Consider the following 22,011-nt stretch of genomic DNA (forward strand, 5'->3'; position numbering starts at 1 on the left):
CGCTATAGTGAGGGGAAAAGTTTTGTGTTACACACGGGTGCAAAGTTGTATTTTACTTCTCGTGTGTTGAAGCACTCGCTCCACTCAGGATTCTATTTTAGAACCACTCGCTTCGCTCGTGGTTCAACTATAGAATCCTTTCGCTTGCTCGTGTTTCAATTCCACACTCGCGGGTAAAATACAACTTTGCACCCTTGTATAACAATAGTTATTTACAATACAAGTGCGGAAAAGAGGAAATTCGAAACGAGTGGCGATAAATTAAAACACGACCGCAGGGAGGGTTTTAAATCGACACGAGTTGCGAATTACCTATTCGCACGTGTATCGTACAACGTTTTACAGTACATATGGCCCTTTAAACTTTCGACATATGCACGAAAAGTGCTCTTTTACGCACTAGTGCGAGAAAGTAGCACCATATGTACTGTAAATAACTATTTTTATGTGAAACGTGAGTTAAAAAACCCGTCGGTCGGATCAAAAACTAAGTAATTAAGTCCGACTCCCGCTTGAATGCAATTTCTAATAGGTTTTCCTGTAATCTATAGGTAAAGATCTATTTTGTGCATTTTTTTCAAATAGTTTCGGAGATAAGAGGGGGTGGGGAGGGGGAGAGGTCATTTCTTACCTATTTTCTTGAATAACTTCTAAATTATTTATCCTAAAATTATAAAAGAAATATATTTGAGATTCTCACAATGAGCTCTTTCATTTGATATATAACACGATATAGTCTGAAAAACTTTATTTTTAATTTTCTCATTTACCCCCCCAAAAGTGGCCCCCATGTTTAAAATTAATTAGTTTACGTTACATGTTTGTCTTTGGGTCACAAACTTACATATGTATACCAAATTTTAACTTAATTGGTCCAGTAGTTTCGGAGAAAATAGGCTGTGACAGACGGACAGAATGACAGTCAGACGCACGAGTGATCCTATAAGGGTTCCGTTTTTTCCTTTTGAGGTACGGAACCCTAAAAATAAACAAACGTTCTTATTCTCTCCTTCTTTTTAGGGTTCCGTACCCAAAGGGAAAAAACGGGACCCTATTACTAAGACTCCACTGTCCGTCTGTCACCAGGTTGTATCTCATGAACCGTGATAGCTAGACAGTTGAAATTTTCACAGATGATGTATTTCTGTTGCCGCTATAACAACAAATACTAAAATTTAATTTATACGGAACCCTCGGTGGGCGAGCACGACTCGCACTTGTCCGGTCTTTTTTTTTGTTTCCGTTACCTACTGTTTAGTGATGTGGGTTTGAAAAAAGTTTTGAATGGTAGAATTTCTTGGTCCCATACTCCCATTTCTGCGACAAAAGTGACCGATTGTTATGAGTCAACCTAACATGTAACGAATTCATTGTCAATTTCAAGAATGAAATAATCAAGAGAGTGAGCATACATGCCAAGAAAGCAAAGAATCTCGAAGACCACTTTTACGGAACAGATTACAAAAATGTACCTATTTAAAAAGATAAGATAAAAATATGTTCACAAAAAATTGGCAGCGGAACATGGATTAATTCAGCTTCAAAAACGAAACAAATTCCGAAACATGTGAAACTGTTTTTGGATTGTATAAACCGGCGGCTTTATACCAGCGCTACACAAAAGATGCGCGCGGCGCGTCGCACTAATGTTATTTGTAAATATATTTCTGTAATTTCTATTTTGTTGTGGGGCAATAAATGTTTTCTTATTCTTATTTTTAATGCGTCAATCCCGACGGAATTGAGAATCCAGTGCCGTATATCAGCCATTTGCTTCCAGCGGATAGCTACTTTAGACACGTGGCCAGACGGGAACCGGACAACCTTGAAAATCGCATTATGGTTGGCATGGTAGATGGAGGACGGGGTAGTGGACAATCCACCAACCCGCTGTGTGGACACTGTAAAGAAGGCCTGCCAGGGATCTACACAGGCGCCTATTATCAGGGAGGCGGAAAATCGTGCAGAATGGAGAGCCTTGCTGCACAAAATAACGACCTCATGTTGTCGCGATCCTCAGTCATGAGGAACCGAGGAAGAAGAAGAAGACAAAAGATAAACCTAAACAGTTAACCCTGAGTGTCTGAAGACGTAGGTAGTAGTTTCTTTCTTCAGTAGTTTCCACCAGTAGTGTTGTACTACTTCTGTTAAAAAACTCCAGCATTAGGTATAAATAAAAGTTTAAAAACAATAACAATATTATTTCCTATACGGATACATCGCACGTTACTTTAGTGCTGAGTAGTGAGTGGTTGATCATGGTGACTTCGAAATATTTTTTTACAAATCTTTTTGCGGACGTCTGTTTATAAGTCGTAGATAGACGCGACGCGAACGTATTAAACGACAGTGTTTTGTTTTCTTTATTAAGAAATGCGTTTTTAAATTGGAGCATGTTATTATTAAATCATTTTAATTTTAACCCCTTAGAAATGATTAAAACATTAGCAGCAGAGCTCTTCACGCTCGTAATGATCGACCCATAACCACAGGACAAAAGGGCAATGGAAGAGACCCCCCTAATGTTAGAAGACTGAATGGAGATAATTGAGATGCTCGTTTCTTGTTATAGGAACGGACGGCGACGCGCCCAAGAAGCGCAAGAAAAAGAAAAAGAAATCGGACGATAGCGCGACCCCAGAGCGCATTGAGCACAGAGTCAACCTTACCGCCATACTGCAGTACTCCAACGCCAGTCCGTTCCGCGACAAGACCGCCCGCGGTTTCTCCTGCCTCTACTGCTGCGCGCACTTCCAGCACATCGACGAGCTGCGCGCGCACACCGCGCACCAGCCCGAAAAGGACAAGCTCAACTCCATGATCGACTACAAGCTCAGCTACAACCCCATCAAAGTGGACATCACCAACCTCGAGTGCACCGTCTGCCACCAACCCATGAGGGATCTCGTCGAACTAAAGGATCATCTGGTCTTCGTCCACAACAAGACTATCTATAAAAATATTAAAGACATTATCCTTCCTTTCCGTCTCGAGGACGGTCACAATTTTACGTGCGTCGTATGCTCCGTTGTCCACATCTCTTTCAAAAACCTTTATCATCACATGAGTAGCCATTATAGAAATTACTGCTGTAACAAATGCGGCGCCGGCTACATCACGATAGCGGCGCTCCGCAAGCACATGAAGACACACGAGCAGGGGAACTTCCCCTGCGCCTACTGTGATAAAACATACACCTCTTTCACAAAGAAGAGGAACCACGAAAAAGGCGTCCACACCGGAGGCTGGTTGAGGAACAAATGCCCGCACTGTCCGGAGATTTTCGTCAGTTACTACGACCGGAGCGAGCATCTAGTACAGGTGCACAACGAAAAAGCCGTCAAGTATCCCTGCAACGCGTGCAATAAAGTATACAAAAAGAAGTTCGAGCTTAACCGTCACATTAAACATCACCACTTACAGCAAAAGAGCTTTTTATGTGACAAATGCAATGCTAAATTCTTCTCGAAACGCGGTCTCGTCGACCACTTGTCCAGGCATTCTGGCGGAGAAGTGTACACCTGCGAAATATGCGCCAAAACCTTCGCTAGAGCGAGGACTCTGAAGGAGCACCTAAGAATTCACGAGGACGATAAGAGGTTCCAATGCGAGGTCTGCAAAAAGACTTTCGTACAGAAATGCAGCCTGAAGAGCCACATGCGCTTACACCAGGACCACTTAGACATTTTCAAGGAGTTTGATGATGTAAAGCACCTGATAGACGACAGAGAGCTGACCTTGAAACAGATAGCCGCGGAAAGCAAGAAGAAAGCGGAGGAGGAGAAAAGAAAAGAAAAATTTCTCCCACTTGATAAGATGTAGAGAAAAGTGAAAGTGTCAAGGACTCACTAAATAGGTTCAAAATATGTAGTTGGCGTAAATGACTGTAAATATCTGCATTCGAATGTGCGAAGCGAATAAGGTTTTGAATAAACAGGGTCATACTTCTTGCTTTTGCGCTTAATAACTCGTTTTAAAAATATCCCTTGCTTGAATTTATTTACATTTGCCATTTTTCGTCATATTCTGTCTAAATGTTTCATTGTATTTTGCGCCACTTACTAAAAAACTTGCTGACCGTCAAACATTCAAGAATTGTGATCTCATTCAAATTTATTTGAAATGATTATGTTAATGCTAATATATAGTCGTTTTATATGAGATTACAGATGTAAGTAGTTAGTACGTCATCAACATCATCATATATTGTGTTATTTATGTTATGTATATCTTCTTCATATACTTGAATCACGGATGTCTATTTTACGAAATTTGTTATTTTAAGAGGTACTTTATCTAGATCGGTGTAAGTACCTATTATACTTACTTTACTCTTTGGGTGTAAGTGTTTATTGTTTTCGACATTTGAAATGACATTTGGCTGTCAGTGGTTGGGTGCTGGAGCATAGAGGTTGTAAAAAAAATCATTTTAGGAGTTGTCATATCCAAACTAACAATAGGTTAGGAAGATCTGCTCGCCACGAAGTGCTTTAAATTGAAAATTATTATTATATTTATAAGTTTTACCATATACAAGAACCATGTGTGTTGAAGTAAATATATTATGTATTACTACTATATATTTCTTCTTTAAAAGTACCCACTACCCATAACCTAAACCTAAATACTACAGCTAAAATATTGATAAGCATTTTTCTGTTACGTGACCGACCGCAGTGGCAATAAGTTCTGTTATAAATATTTTAAATATCCCGTTTATAAACGGACTTAGAATGGGGTTGGCAACTGTCAAAAGTTTGCAGAGATGGCGCCATCATAGTTTGCCCCTTTTTCTATGAGATTTGGCTTAAAGGGTTGGCATCCAGGGCATTAAAAAAACAAAAATTTGACACAATTCTAGGAATTGACAGGGCAAGCTATGCTGGCGCCCTCTGCTAATTATTTCGACCGGCCAACCCCATTAGCCAAAGAGAAAAAAGTTCACAGAAACACAAACTCTTTGTTTGTGTTTGAAAAAGAAAATGCTTGGCGAAGAAGAGAGATATTTAACATCACAACTTGATGTGGTGGTATCACATTTGATGACTATAAAATAATCAACAACACAAATTGAGCCAAGCCAAAGCGCCGATTTGCGGACATAACTTAAAACTAAACCTAAAGTAAGAGAGAGCCGATCAGCCGACACACACACGTCGAAAAACATGTCACTGAGACGTGCGTAAAGAGACAAGAAATACAATTTATACAGCGTTTGTGTTTACTTTGCCTCTTATTCCTTTAACGAGCCACTTGGTTTTCTACCAGGACATGATCACGTAACATGGAATGTTTTATTGATATTGAAATAAATAGCTGGCGAGAGAAAGCTGCTGAGAAAAACTGAAATAGTAAAGAAATAGCAGTACAAATTATAACAATAAGTTGACAAACCCACCTAGTCAACTGTAGTCTCTAATTGTACACCATCAGTTAGTAGAGTTGTGTTACATGTGAATTAGGTGCGTCTTATTCATATATTGCGTCCTTTTTTCTTACAAACAGCAATTATAAGTAAAGTAGTGCGGATATTGAATTATTTTATAGTAATGTGATGACATGTGAATTGTTTAAAAATTAAGGAGACTGACCGCGTGTGAACAACTGTTTTTCTTTTATAGGCGACACCGGAGCGACTAAAAAACGGAAAACTGCTCTAAAGGAGGAAAGTGAAGCTCCTAAAACGGTGTTACGTGAAAAACACATGCCCGAGATGCAGAAACAGTGGCACAACCTGACGACCTTGCTAAAGTACACTAACGCGACACCCTTCAAAGACAGGAACGATGCGGGCTACATATGCGCGTACTGTTTCAAAACGTACCCCGACCCCGAGGTCCTGCGGCACCACACGCAGAACGACCACGTTAAAGAGAAGCCCACCTATAAGGCCGGCTCCGGCATGAGCAGCTTCGTCGCCTTCCTCGACATTGTCAATCTCAAATGCACTCTCTGTGATCTCCCGTTTGAAAACTTAAAAGATCTCCCCGAACATCTAGTCAAAGTTCACGACAAGAAATACTTCTTAGGCGTCACCGATTACTTCCAACCGTTTAAGCTGAGTAACGAGCAACAGATCAAATGCTGCCTGTGCAACGAAGCCTACCATAACATGAAGTTGCTCATGCAACATATGAACGTTCATTACAGGAACTTTATCTGTACAACCTGCGGAGCCGGATTTGTTAATAGCTTTAGACTTAACAGGCACGAGACCACGCACGGTAAGAAGAAATCCAGCTTTCCGTGCAGACATTGCGGTCAGGTGTTTGCAGCGGAGTCCAAGAAGAAAGCTCATGTTAATACTGAACATAAAGGCATAGCTGGAGACAGCGTGTGCCAAATATGCAAGGCGCGTTTTAAGAACTACTATCAGAAAACTAGGCATATGATGCAAGTCCACAATGTTGAGGGTATCAAGTGTGACATGTGTGACAAAAAGTTCAATTTAAAGTCAAATCTCATGTTACACATGAGAAGCGTACATCTAAAAGAAAGACCTTTCGAATGCTCGGTGTGCAGTATGGGCTTCTTCATTAAAAGGCACATGTTAGGACATTATATGGCGACGCATACAAACGAGAGGAAGTTTAAATGTGACGTTTGTGGAAAAGCATACGCTACTCAGAACAGTCGACGGAAACATATGAAGAAAAATCACGGCATTTCTAAGAGTACCATGTTGGCGCAGAATCAGGCTATTCCTAAATAATGCGAGTGAAATAATATGAAGTATTATATCGAGTGTTTATAATCTTAAATCTGAAAAGTATTGAACAATTATGGAACTGCGGAGTATATGTAATTTAACTATGACACTGTGAGCGAGTTAAGTTAATAAAAAATATAATAGTCACATCTTATTATTATGTAGAATATAAACTGATTTTACATGGTAAATGCTTATAATTTATAATTAAGTGATTTATTTAGGCATCTAATGAGTTAGACTCATATACTATTTTTGATTAATTGTTCGAGTTCTGTTTTTGACTAATTTCGATTCGTAGTGCAGCTCAATAGAAAGACTGATAATTTTATGTATGCATCTTGTAATGTTCGGAATTTATTTAAAAGTTCTTGCCCTTAAATAGTTACACATAAAATATGTAAAGAATAAATAGATGTTTCATTTAAAACCAAATTATTTTAATAACTAATTACCATAATCTTAGAATAAATTTAAAAGTGGAAAAATTACTGCCTTGGGTGAGACTTGAACTCACGGCCTCTGGATCCGGCTCCGGCTTCTAAGCTTAATAGCATCGATCGCAGACGTTTCTGCTTGTTAAAAATTAATTTAATTACCATAATGGTTACATTGTTTACAGTAGTTCATATTTGAAAAAAAAAAACCGAACAAGTGCGAGTCCGACTCGCCCACCGATGGTTCCATGCTTTTTAGTAAATGTTGTTTTTGCGGCAACAGAAATACATCATCTGTGAAAATTTCAACTGTCTAGCTATCCCGGTTCATGAGATACCGCCTGGTGACAGACAGACGGACAGTGGAGTCTTAGAATAGGGTCCCGTCCCTAGGAACCCTAAGAAAGAATGTTTGGAAAGAGTGTTTGGATTTACTTAAACTTCTTAATTAACTATTTCAAATTTTAGGTCTCTACGTCAAACGGTCTTTGAGAAAAACGCATTTAACTGATTTGCAAGACCGAACAGATCCCATAAGTGTTCCGTTTGTCAAAACAAAGTTTTGCACGGAACACTAAAAAGAGGTTATAATCTAAATGTTATAATATAACCGAATAAACATATGCAGAAAGAACAAGCAAGGATACCCCAAATTACTTTAAGAAAGAACAAGTAAGCCTAAAGAACAACTTATTCATAAAGTACCTACCCATTAAAAGTAAGAAAATATAGGCTCATGCTAGTCATGCTTCATATAGTATGTTTTCACAAAGTTTACGAGATCTTTGAACTTAATGTTCAGTGAAATTTAAGGATTCTAGACAGATTGAAAGTGTTGCTGCTGCTGATCAGCTGATCTCTGAAGCAATGCATATGGTATCAAAAGCGCATCACCAGTTTGCGTAACATGTCGTTAAGCTAAGCTGCTGTTTCAGATAGGTTAGAGTATTAAAATGTGAATAAGGTATTTTAACCTTTTGACCGCCAAAGACGGTAAATCACGTCGTCGACATTTTGTGCCACTCACGCCGCCGACGTCATTTGCCGTCCAAACTTAATTTATCAAAGACTCTTTAATAAATAACTATATTTCTTTGTTTGTATTTGCATTATTTTATTTTGCCCTTCTACTTTATTGTATAACTTTATTACAATTCAACTATGAATAGAAGGTTAAAAAAAACAACATTATGTTATAATACGACTTACCCAGTAAATAGCAAAGCTAGCCACGCCAAAAACGGCACTTGACGTCGCCTAGTGATGTGACCGAGTCATGGAGGAATAATATTATTATATGAAAGTAACAATCTCCGAATAGAAATCGTTTCGCGCAGTTCCGACAAACACGCTAGCGCCATTAATAATAGATATGGCTTAATCCCATACATTTTGTAATAGTTGTTTTTGCTAAAATAACTGCTAATTGTGCTGTTACGGTACTTGTTTTCGTGCTTAATTTAAACAACTTGGTTTGAAAGACGGTATTGACCTTTTGTGATAATGTAACCCCTAATGCATTTATTTTATTGTAACGATACTGCAGTTTGCTAATTAGTAGGTAATAATAATCGACTACGGGTTTGCACATCTCTGAGTAGCGCGCGCTTATCAGTGTTCCGTGCGCCCATGACGGCACTTCACGTCCGATGCCTGACGTCACCACCAAGTAGTGATGTGGCATTATTGAGAGATTTGAGTGGAAGTTACAAGTACATTTTGATATTTAAATACGTTATTTAAAGGTTTTTAGTAGAGCTAAAAGCCAGAATTATCTAATATTATATTGTAAAACACCTGTGTAGTGGTTCTTCTAATCTAAGTAGGTCAAAAACGAAATCAGTGAAAATATCGATATCCTGTTTTGTAATCACTATTGTTCTCTAAGGTTTTATTTTGCTTCATTGCGGTGTCACGTCGAGTTACGTCAATGCTTGGCGTTCAAAAGGTTAAACTTACCTACGTTTTAAACATACGAATAACCAAATGTGTAACTTGCGTAGTGCCAGAAGATATCCGTAGAACTACGCCGAGGACTAAGAAATCCAATAATCTGTACTTTTGTTGTAGGTCTCACGAAGAAATCTTTCGTGAAAGTTAAATCGACACCGAAGAATCAAAGAAAGACTTCCAGTAATATTGCTAGCGCTGTGAAAGTAGGAAAAGCACAACCGTTAAAGGGTGAGGTCCGAAAGAATGAAAGAGTCTCAATAAGACAACGTGCCGATAATAATAAGACAAAAGAGAAAGATCAGAAACCTATTGAGATACACATGCATCGTAAAAATATTAGAGAGATTTTGGCAAATTCCAACGCTACTCCGATTCGTTGCCACGGCGATATCGGCTATACGTGTTGTTTCTGTCCGAAACAGTTCCCGAGCCCCGCAGACCTTAAAAATCATACAATACAAGACCACGACCACAAAACCAAGCAAAACTTTATGGGGGGAGGGGTGATGCATTCGTACATAGTTAAACTAGATATTACCTCCTTACGCTGTGAACTGTGTGCCAGTGAACTAGAAAGTCTAGATCGAATGGTTCACCATTTAATTGAACGCCACAACAAGAATCTTTACACGGATATTAAGAATCATATTCTGCCTTTCAAGTTTGATGATGACAAACTGCGATGTGTCATGTGTAAGGTCGAATTTAATTCTTTCAAACATCTACAAGAACACATGATTGTGCATTTCAGAAACTATGTCTGTGACATATGTGATAGTGGATTTATCAATCGAAGAATGCAGCGAGCCCACGCTAAAACACATTTAACCGGTAAATTCGTATGCAGCACGTGTTCTAAGGTGTTCAACACTGTACTGAAACTAAAATCGCACGAACGACAAGTCCACTCTACCATAAAGTATAACAAATGTGGATACTGTAGCGAAAAATTCAAAGACTTTAAACATAAACTTAAGCATCTGGCAGACGTCCACGGTATTAAAAAGGAGAAATCGAAATGCAAAGCGTGCGATAAAGCTTTCAGTTCCCCATCAGCTCTTAGCGTTCACATTAAACGCAATCATTTAATAGAGAGACACCATAAATGTGACCAATGTGAAATGACATTCTACTCCATAAGAGAGTTGGAGCACCATTTGGTGAAACACTCCGGTACAAGGGAATTCCAGTGCGATGTTTGTTATAAATATTATGGTCTGAGGAAAACTCTAGTCGAACACATGAGAATACATACGAATGATCGTCGATTCGAATGCCCGCACTGCGGTATGACTTTCGTGCAAAAATGCAGCCTGAAAGGACACTTGCGGTCTAAACATTCCGAATTAACATAGATTGAGTGAACATTACATTAAAAATCTACTGCTATATCCAAGTGTTTTATTTTAACTTTTTCATTAGGAGTACCTACTTACCCTAGCACACATTTGGTTGCAAAAACTATTGCCAACGTAGGTAATTGTAAGCGGCACGTAAGACTGAGCGCTTGGGTGAAGAGCTATATTGACTATTATTTTTTCTTTTTCTTTGTAGGTGTCGCACGAAGAACTAGGATTATCACAATCGATGCAACTAATCAAAAAGCGGGTATCAAGCTTGCTATATCACCGAACGTCTTGCGACTGCCCAAGGGCGGCCCCAGTGAGACGAGGAAGAACCTGCATAATCTAGGTCAGATTTTACTCAATTCTAATGCAAGTCCAATAAAAGCCCACGATCTGCGGGGGTACATGTGTGCTTTTTGCCCAAAACGGTTTCCCCAACCGCAAAAACTAAAAAAACATTTTCTTGAAGAGCATAACGATGACAAGTTGATAAGGCGCATGTCTGGCTCTCCGCTCTCCACCCACGTTGTCAAATTAGACATTACGCTTCTGAACTGCGCTCTGTGCGACACTGACTTCGACACACTAGAGGACTTTATACTTCATCTAGTAGAGGGACATAATAAAAAATTGTACACTGATGTACGTAATCAGTTGCTGCCTTTCAAGTTTGACACGCCGGAGTTGTGTTGCGCAATCTGCTCTGTGACGTATGGCAGCTTTAAACTCCTGCAGCAACACATGAATGCGCATTTCAGAAACTATATATGCAAAATTTGCAACGCTGGCTTCGTAGTCGAGCGACTTCTGGCGCATCATATCCGTCGGCATGGCGACGAAAAAGTCGAATGTTCCGAATGTGGAAAGACTTTCATCAATACGCTGAAAATGCGTGAACACGTGAAACGTGTGCACATGGGATTAGATAAGCGGAACAAATGCCAATTCTGCGAGGAGAAGTTTGTAGACTATTGGAAGAAGGTCGACCATATGGTCAAGGAACACGGAGTTCCCTCGGTAGTCCTGAGCTGCGGGGCGTGCGAGCGTACGTTTGCTAACCAACGAGCATTAGCTCGGCACACAAAGAAGGATCATCTAATGGAAAGGAAACATAAATGTTCTTATTGTGAAATGAAATTTTTCAGCTCTAGTGCGCTTAAGAAACATTTACCTAAACATACGGGTATAAAGAATTTCAAATGCGAAGTGTGTTCCAAAGAGTATGGTAGAAAGACGACTCTAAGGGAACACATGCGGATACATACCGACGACAGGAGGTTTTCGTGTGCTCACTGCGGGCTCGCATTCATACAGAAGTGTAGCTTGAAGGGGCATTTGCGATCAAAGCATGGCGAGATCGTTTAACATCTTCTAGAATAATACTTGTTAACTTAATGGCCTAAGTTGAGTTTACGAAATATAATATTTGATTCTAAATGTAATTTTTTTATACAGCGGTGCTGGAATCCTAAGAGAAATATTAAAATAACAAAAAGCATTAGAGCATGTTTGAAAAAGGTGCACTGATTTTCGTTTGTTAGTAACCAACGTGAGTTGCTTAAAATAAACACCAAAAATTCTTAAACGGGTCACAGTAACAGCAGAAAAACCTTAAAAAATATCATTTGTTTTCAATCGCAAATACAGTTAGTGTAAGGACAACTTTGATTGTAGTTGTAACTTTTAACAGAAACAATATCCAAGACCTTGTGAGCTATACAAAACAAACAATACAAAAGGTAATCACGGTCTATATCCCGGTCAATATAAGTCTTGTGAGCTATCTTTGTGTGTTCTTCATGAATTCAAATATTTAAAAACTGCGCTTGTTGAAACTACGAATATTCCCTTTAACTGACTTAAAAATTTGCACTATCAACACAAAAGTAAACTAACCGAACTAACACATCATTATCGAATTGAACATAAGAATATATTTTCACCGATGTCAACCACTCATATGATTTTGGTAGCTGTACTCTGCACTATCAGCAGTGACCCTTTTATAATAATAGACTTCACTGAAAAATATCAATTCCGTAAGTGTCTCAAATACCACTATTTCACTTCGATGCGTTTCATTGTGAAACTTCATTTTTGAGATCATTTTGTCTGAGTTTTATTCGAAGAATCAGACGGAAAGTCTTGTTAATCATTCAATTCAATTAAGTAGTGAACATTTTGGTACACAACCAAGAAGTCGTCGATAGAACATTCGACGTGTCATGCTAGTGACACTGACAACCTGTACTCATGCGACACCTTCGTTCTGCGTTCGTTCAAAAGTGTAATTTAGAAAACCATGTCAGGTTAAAGTATGACGGCGCGGCGTGAACTCTTAATGCTAAGTAATTTATATTCCATTGTCTTGTTCAACTCTTTAGAACTTAAGTCCGTTTCAACTTTGTGATGCTTATGTTTCAAAAGATTTAGTTAAGCAACAGTCGTTACCAATAAACACTTGATGAAACACACCGACGTCGCCGTCGCTCAAGATTACAAATGCGATATTTGCCAAAAAACATACGGTAGAAATATCACTCTGGTCCAGCATATATGAGGTCACTACCCGATTGCGTACGTCCAAAAATGCACTTTTTAATCGCACATGCGCTCGAATCTTGTTAACTTATTGACCTAAGTTGAGGTACGAAATATATTATTTGATACTAACTTTATTTTTATACTACAGTGCTAAGGAATCCGTAGAAAATAATGAAAATAATGTTTAAAAGTTGCACTGACTTTTGTTTGTTGGTAATGAACGTCAGTTACTTAAAATAAACAAAACCCTTACAAAACAATGATTAGGTATTCTTTAACAACTCACAGAAACAGCAGAAAAATCTGTAAAAATATTTATTTCTTTTCAAATGCAACTTGGATTTCAGTTGTAACTAACTGTAACTGTTATCGCGAAAAATACCAAGACATTTGCCACTTTTTAGGGTTCCGTACCCAAAGGGTAAAAACGGGACCCTATTACTAAGACTCCTCTGTCCGTCCGTCTGTCTGTCTGTCAGTCAGTCACCAGGCTGTATCTCATGAACCGTGATAGCTAGACAGTTGAAATTTTCACAGATGATGTATTTCTGTTGCCGCTATAACAACAAATACTAAAAACAAGATAATATAAATATTTAAATGGGGCTCCCATACAACAAACGTGATTTTTTTGCTGTTTTTTTCCGTAATGGTACGGAACCCTTCGTGCGCGAGTCCGACTTGCACTTGGCCGGTTTTATTAATTTATTTTTCGCTTAATAAGAATATATTTTCACCAATGTCAACCTGAGTCAGTGCTTTTGGTAGCTGTACTTGCTGTAGCTGCCATTCGTGACGCCTTTATAATAATACAGTTCACGGAAAAATATATTATTATAATTTATGAGTTTTACGTCACGAATACCGCCGATTGACTTTGAAGCATTTCATTGTGCGCTATCAGCTGTGCGGCACATAGTTTACTAATGTTCATCTCAGAAAGTTTATTTTTGAGACCATACTAATATTTGTTTTCAAATTTCAAACATGCGATCGTACCTTCGCAAGACCAAGAGCATTGAGGCAAGGTAAAAAAGGGACCATTTATTGAAACGTAGAAACGTGTTGCCATAAGTCTAATTTGAAGAATCAGACGGAAAACCTTATATTAATCGATGGCGGAATGAAAGACTTGGTGAACTTTGTGGTACATGACCAAGAAGTGGTCAATCGTGTCATGCTGGTGACAGCCGGTTCTCATGCGATACCTGCGGACAAGCGTTCGTTCAGAAGGGTAATTTAGAAAACTATGTCAAGTTAAAACATGATGGTTTGAATTCGCAATGCTAGGAGATTTATATATTCCAATTTATTATTGTTGAACAATAATAATCTTTACAACATGAGTCCGTGTCAACTTTGTGATGCTTATGTTTCACATCAAATGCCAATGGAAATATTAAAAGAACAAATCGTTGCTAAAACTATACCTATGAAAATTACCTTTCTTTTCAGACTTTCCACTTCATACACCAGTCGTAAAGACGGGACGTCCCGTTACGTCAGCTGAAAACAAACTACCCATTATCATATCGACTTCGTGCCTTAAGCAATTGACATCTGTAACCAAAACACAGAAAAAGCCAAGCACCAAGTCAAGCACTCCAAGTCAGCGCTTAACAAACTCAGGGAGAGAAGTGATTAAAAATCAGCAAAATTTAGAAATCATTCTACGTCATTCCAACGCGACACCGACACTTGGCCACCGCGGTATCGGCTATGCCTGTTTCTTCTGCTCTATACATTTCCCCGACCCGGCCGACCTCAAGAGACACTCTCTAGAATTCCACGATGATAACAAGCGACATCCTACTTTGCCACCGCTACAATTCGATAATTTATCAGTTAAATTAGACATCACTAATTTAAAATGCACAATTTGTTTTAAAAGTTACGCCCTACTCTCTGACTTACTGCATCACTTGCGAGTGGACCATGATCAACCCATTCATGCTGATGCTGAAAAATACTGGTTACCTTTTAGATTCGACAGTGATCGTCTAACATGTGCAGTATGCGACACAGAATATACGGCTTTCAAAATGTTACTAGAACACATGAATAACCATTATAGAAATTACATTTGTGATATTTGTGATGCAGGTTTCGTTACTAAAGTAAGCCTTCGGTCTCACAAAAGAAGTCACGAGAACGGTGATTATAAGTGCGACCAATGCCACCAAGTCTACAATACTATTGTGAAATTGAGATATCACATTCGCTACGCCCACCAAGGTCAAGACAAGAGGCACAAATGTGCCTATTGCGGCGAAAGATTCTTGGGTTTAATAATGAAAAATAATCACCAAGTAAAAGTGCATGGAGTTGCTCCCACGTTAGTCAAGTGCAAGGCTTGTGACAAAACCTTCCAAAACAACCAAGGCCTACGTGTGCATTATAAGGTGCACCATTTAATGATAAAGGAATTCAAGTGTTTATATTGTGAAATGGCGTTTTCAACCAACTGCGATTTAATAAATCACACGGTGAAACACACTGGCGCTCGAGATTTCAAATGCGATATTTGCCAAAAAGCATACGGTAAAAAGGACACACTGGTCCAGCATATGAGGAGCCACAACATTGATAGCAGGCACAAGTGCACTCTCTGCCCGATGGAGTTTCTCCAAAAATGCACTTTAAAATCGCACATGCGCTCGAAACACGGGATAAAAAGAGGGAAAACTTAATTAGTTAATAAATAGTGTTCTTCATTGAAATGATTTATTATTAGGCCGACATCGTCGCACAGCGACGGCCTTATTACCTGAATAAAGATTTAAAAAAAAAGATTGGGCCCAGTGAGACGAGGAAGATTCTGCATAATCTAGGTCAGCCTTTACTTAATCCTAATGCAAGACCAATAAAAGGCCACGATCTGCGGGGGTACATGTGTGCTTATTCTCCAACGGTTCCCCAACCGCAAAAATAAAAAATAAAAAAACATTTTCTTGAAGAGCACAACGGCGACAAATTGATAAAGCGTAATATCTGGCATGTCGGGCTCTCCGCTCTGCGCTCCACCCACGTTGTTAAATTGGACAAGTTCAAAAGAAGAGAACTGGCGACGCAGCGGCCGTTAGTTATTTCGAATTTGTAATAGCAAAAATACATTTTACTTTCAAAATCAACTATGATGCATACTAATAATTTCTGTACAAAAAGTAACATTGATATCCTATCAAAAACAAATGTGAAATGAGAGCCAAGTTCAATAATAAATAAAGAATATGCGCCGTTGCTGACTTCGCCGGAAAAAGAATTGAGATCTATATGGGTGCCAAGTTCTAGTTCGCTTGGGATGTAAAGTTCAGGATTTGTCTTGGCTAGTTTTTATACCAACAAACAAAATTTTAGAAAAGTAACATAGACAAATATAATATAGCGTGTAGTAGAAACCAGCCAAGTCAAATCCTGAACTTTAATTACATCCCAAGTGAACTAGAACTTGGCACCAATATAGATCTCAATTCTTTTTCCACCGAAGCCAACAACAACGGCTCATATTCTTAATATTGAACTTGACTCTCATTTCACATTTATGTTGTTGATGGGATTACACTATCTACACAAATTTAGTTATTAATTAGCGAACTAACACATGATTTTATATTAAAGGAATTTGTAGTAGCGCTCGCATACGTATCTGCTCGTTAAAAAATTGGTTTAACACATGATTATCGAAACACGAGATTATATTTTCTCCGATGTGAACCACACATATTTTGGCACCTTTATTGAAGCTACCAGCCGTGACCCTTTTGTAATAAATTAATAATACATATAGAGTTCAGTGAAAAATATCAATCACATGAGTGTTTATTACTCAAATACCACCATTTGACTTTGAAGTTTCATTGTGGGCTATGCTACCCTGAGTTTACTGACTTTAAAATTCTATCAGAGCATGCATGTTCATCACTTTAATTTTGAGATCATACCGATCACACCAAGGATTGAACTCAAATATCAAGTATACAATCGTACCTTTGCAAGACTAAGAGCGTTGACGCGACTTGATTAAAGTGACCATTTCATGGAACGAAGACACGTGTGCCATATTTGTCTGATTTATCTAATCTTTGGTTAATCCATGGCGGAATGAAGGATTTTCGTTGAACATTGTGGTAGTGGTATACAAGCAAGTCATCGAGACAACATTCGACGTGTCATACTGATGGCAGCCGGCTGTCATGCGACACCTACAGACAAGCGTTGACACCTACAGACAAGCGTTCGTTCAGAAGCGTAATTTAGAAAACAATGTCAAGTTAAAGCATGATGGCGTGAACACGTAATGCTAAGAAATTCGTGTATTCCAACTTATTTTTGTTCAACTCTTTACAACTTCAGTCCGTAACAACTTTGTGATGATTATGGTTCACATTCATCACATTGTATGCCAATGGAAAGACTAAAAGAACAAGTCATTGCTAATAAACAATAATAATTGCATGTGTCGTATCTCCACGTATATCTATGAAAATTACCTTTCTTTTCAGACGTTCCACGTCAGACACCAGTCGTAAAGATGGGACCTCTTATTACGTCAGCTGAAAAAAAACTGCCCAATATCATATCGACTTCGCGTCTTAAGCAATCGACATCTGTAATCAAAGCAAAGAAAAAACCAAGTCAGCCAAAGACAAGCAAAGGGAGTGAAGTGTTTAAAAATCAGCAAAATTTAGAAATCATTCTACGTCATTCCAACGCGACACCGACACTTGGCCACCGCGGTATCGGCTATGCCTGCTTCTTCTGCTCTATACAATTCCCCGACCCGGCCGACCTCAAGAGACATACTTTAGAATTCCACGATGATAACACGCGAGATCCTACTTTGCCACCGCTAAGATTTGAAATATTATCAGTTAAAGTAGACATCACTAATTTAAAATGCACAATTTGTTTTAAAAGATACGCCCAACTTTCTGACTTACTGCACCACTTGCGGGTGGACCATGATCAACCCATTCACGCTGATGCTGAAAAATACTTGTTACCTTTTAGATTCGACAGTGATCGTCTAACATGTGCAGTATGCGACACAGAATATACGGTTTTCAAAAAGTTACTAGAACACATGAATATCCATTATAGAAATTACATTTGTGACATTTGTGACTCAGGTTTCGTTACTAAATTAGGCCTTCGGTGTCACAAAAGAAGTCACGAGTACGGTGATTATCAGTGCGACCAATGCCAAAAGGTCTACAATACTATGGTGGGGTTGAGATATCACATTCGCTGCGCCCACCAAGGTCATGATAAGAGGCACAAATGTGCCTATTGCGGCGAAAGATTTTCGGGTCTAATAATGAAAACTAATCACCAAAAAAAAGCTCATGGAGTTGCTCCCACGTTAGCCAAGTGCAAGGCTTGTGACAAAACCTTCCGAAGCAACAAAGGCCTAAGTGAGCATTATAAGGTACACCATTTAATGATAAAGAAATTCAAGTGTTCATATTGTGATATGGCGTTTCCGACAAACGGGGATTTAAGAGATCACACGGTGAAACACACCGGCACTCGAAATTTCAAATGCGATATTTGCCAGAAAGCATACGGTAGAAAGGTCACACTAGTACAGCATATGAGGAGCCACAACAATGTCCGCAGCCACAAGTGCACCCACTGCTCGATGGCGTTCGTTCAAAAATGCACTTTAGAATCACACATGCGCTCGAAACATGGGATCGAAAAAAGATCGAAATGATTTAATTAGCCAATATATATTGTCAAAACAAATAGCAAGATGCGGTTATAACATACGATAATATCGTTATCGAACCATTACCTTACCAATTGTACCGTTAAATTGGTTAAAAATATAACATTTTGTATTTATTTAGAATTTATTTTTATCCTAAGCATTTGCTGCATAAAGATACCATGTGTGAAAAATCGATAGGAAATTGACTTCGAAAGCTTGAACACGCCAAAACGAAGGCACACATTTTTGCCACGGGGGTGGTTTAATTTGATTTGTTTGCTTAAATTAAAATCGCTATAGCATGAGGAACATATGATCCTAAATAGTTGTCAATTTTATAATTAGTTTTCATGATAACGAACTTTAAGCAATGATGACGGAGCGAAATCACTTTGCACCTTGGAAAATTCGATTAGGCTAAAGATATTTGTGAAAATATTAATATATCAAGAATCTATTAGTTTTTATATTTATGAAATGTTGCGGAGACGTTAATCAATGGAAAGAACCAAAAAACAGAAAAACACGAGATTGAAATTAATCAATCAATAAAATCAACATGATAAACTATAATATTTTGAACTATATTCAATATATATTTCGCTCCAATAAACCTTTGTTTTCTATTTATTTGTAATTTTATGTGCCCAAATTTTGGCGAGTTCAAGCTTTATCTGCTTGAGGAAGTTCGATAGGAATGTTAGGCATAAGCGTAACTATAGGATGGTACTGCGGGCAAAATGCTACAGACCTGGGAGCCTGAGAGGATCCCCAAAAGCCGTGAGAAGAAACGTTAGTCGTAGAAAGAAACTATCATTTTGTACAAAAATAGGTGGTGAGGGCACCGAACTCCGGTTGGTAAAGTTGCGGCATTGATATTAGATGAAAAAGTCATTATGCGATCCTTAAATCCGCTTCGATGACATGCAATTCTCATAATTTAGTCGATATTTAGCCGTCTGTTAATGTGTCAAAAATTAAATAACTAACTTGCAAAAATGTACTGTAAGTTGTTCAATATACACAAATACGATTGTTTTGTATGATTGACTTTTATTATCATCACTTTTATATTATTTTGGAATACAAACTCGACATGGTAAATAACAAATAACAATTGGTGTAAGGGCATGCGAACTTTAGGCTCTAAGCTGTGCTATTGGAAGAGACGGTTGGATGATACAATGTAGGTATCTGGTTGAAGAAGACTCAGTGCCATGCTTGCATATGGTGGTAGTCATAAGACTCATAAGTTAATTTAATTGAGGTCATTAAGATACTACATTCATGTCGTCAGCGCATGACATGCTGTCATCATTTAACACTTAAGAATACCCGTTGGTTCAAAACAGAAGTGTAGGTACTTAACAAAGCCACTTCGGGATGAAAATTAAATATACTGTAAACTCCTAGTTTTAAGAAATAGCCAATTTAAATTTATGAAAAAAACCTCTTTCCCTTGCCAATTCGATAAGCCTAGCACGTCATACTCTGGTGGAAATATAAGTTAATTAGCCACGGAGACTAGGTGTATATCTTAATACCGTGGTTATTTCACATACATCTGTGACCATTGCCTCTCTTTTCAGACGTTCCACATCCGACATCAATCTTAGAGGTGGAACTTCTCGCCCCGTCGTCCGACGAAAAACCTTTTGACATATCAACGTCCCTTCTCAATCAACCTATGTTACCCGTAACAGCAGAACCGCAAATAACAAAAAGGTCTTTGAAAGTAGACTCAAAACTTACACGAAGTATACTCGGGGCAGAAATGGCTAAACATGAGCATAATTTAGAAATCGTCTTACGTCACTCTAATGCAACGCCTATACGTGGCCACAGTGACGTGGGCTATATGTGCTTCTTTTGTCGGATGGAGTTTCCCAACCCGGACGATCTCAAAGCACATACTCTAGACTCTCACAGAGATTTAATGTATGACGATCAACGACCGCCAAAATACGATCACTATTCGGTAAAACTCGACGTCACGAATTTAGCGTGCCAGTGTTTTACACGTTTCGATCAACTGACTGATTTAATACACCACTTGCAAGTGGACCATGACCAACCCATTCACGCCGAGGTAAAAAATTACTTCTTGCCTTTTCGATTCGATAGCGGCAAGCTAAAATGTGCGTCATGCGAAACAGAATTTGAAGCCTTCAGAAATGCAGTAGAGCATATGAATATTCATTACAGAAATCATATTTGTGACGTTTGTGATGCAGGCTTTGTCACTAGAGCTAGCCTGCAAGCACACAAAAGAATTCATGTCAATGGAGAGTATCAATGCACGACATGCCACCAAGTGTACAATACTAAGGTCAAGTTACACAATCACGTTCGCTACACCCACCAAGGTCAAGATAAAAGGAATAAATGTTCATATTGCGGTGAAAAATTCTCGTGTATAACAGCGAAGAACAGTCACCTGGTTAAAGAACATGGAGTTGCTCCCAAGGTAGCCAAGTGCTCGGAGTGTGATAAAACCTTCGGAAACGACAAGATCTTACGCATGCATTATAAGTCTTACCATTTAAAGATTAAGAACTTTAAATGTTCAGATTGTACTATGGAGTTTTCAAACAGCGGCGGATTAAAAAGGCATATGGTAAAACACACCGGTGCTCGTGATTACAAATGCGAAGTTTGTCAGAAAGCGTTCGGAAGGGAGTCTACGATGAGGCAGCATATGAGGATACACATCAATGACCGAAGGCACAAGTGCGAGCACTGCGCGATGGCATTCATCCAAAAATGCAGCTTAAAATCGCATTTATACTCGAAACACGGAATCGAAATGGAAAAAGTAACTGAGGCAGTAAATAGTACTTCTTGAATAATTAGTTAAGTTGTTTAATACACAATATTATACATTATTTTGTATGATTGAGTTTTTATTATAGCCCTAAACCTTTAACTTACTATTTTGCCATACGAATTCGACATGGTAAATAACAAATAAATAACAGTTGATGAAGGGCATGCGCACTTAAGGCTCTAAGCAGGTTTATTAGAAGAGTCGCTTGGATGGTACAATGTATCTGATTGAAGAAGATTCACTGCCACGCTTGTATATGAGGGTCATTAAATAAGTTATTTTAAATGACGTCATTAAAATACTGATGCTACATTGAACACTTTCGAACATGCGTTAGTCTAGAAGTGTAATTTAGAGAGGCACTTCAAGATAATATGCGGCAATAAACTCCTAGTATCATAAAGATAATCTGAAATAGTCAGTTTATATTAGAAGCCTCTGTCATGAATGTTACTAAGCCGTAGCACATCCTGCACGTCGTA

General features: G+C 38.5%; 1 protein-coding gene across 15 annotated transcripts in view; it reads left to right on the plus strand.

Annotated features, from left to right (window-relative positions):
* The window catches only part of LOC134752370 (gastrula zinc finger protein XlCGF57.1-like), a 48,659-nt gene that overhangs the window by 14,600 nt on the left and 12,048 nt on the right, over positions 1-22,011 (plus strand). Inside the window, exons 5-6 of one of the 15 annotated variants that reach the window (XM_063688054.1) lie at positions 10,654-10,791; positions 20,292-20,320. The exons of 3 other annotated variants lie outside the window; for them this stretch is intronic. In XM_063688054.1, coding sequence (XP_063544124.1) covers positions 10,654-10,791; positions 20,292-20,320 — 167 coding nt within the window. Of the gene's footprint in view, positions 1-2,572; positions 4,579-5,621; positions 7,023-9,216; positions 10,495-10,653; positions 11,883-14,444; positions 15,695-17,491; positions 20,227-20,291; positions 21,557-22,011 lie in introns of those variants that run through there. 11 more of the 15 variants (XM_063688049.1, XM_063688051.1, XM_063688050.1 and 8 more) reach the window with 11 other exon arrangements.

This window comes from Cydia strobilella, chromosome 24 (assembly GCF_947568885.1).
Source record: "Cydia strobilella chromosome 24, ilCydStro3.1, whole genome shotgun sequence".
Lineage (NCBI taxonomy): Eukaryota > Metazoa > Arthropoda > Insecta > Lepidoptera > Tortricidae > Cydia > Cydia strobilella.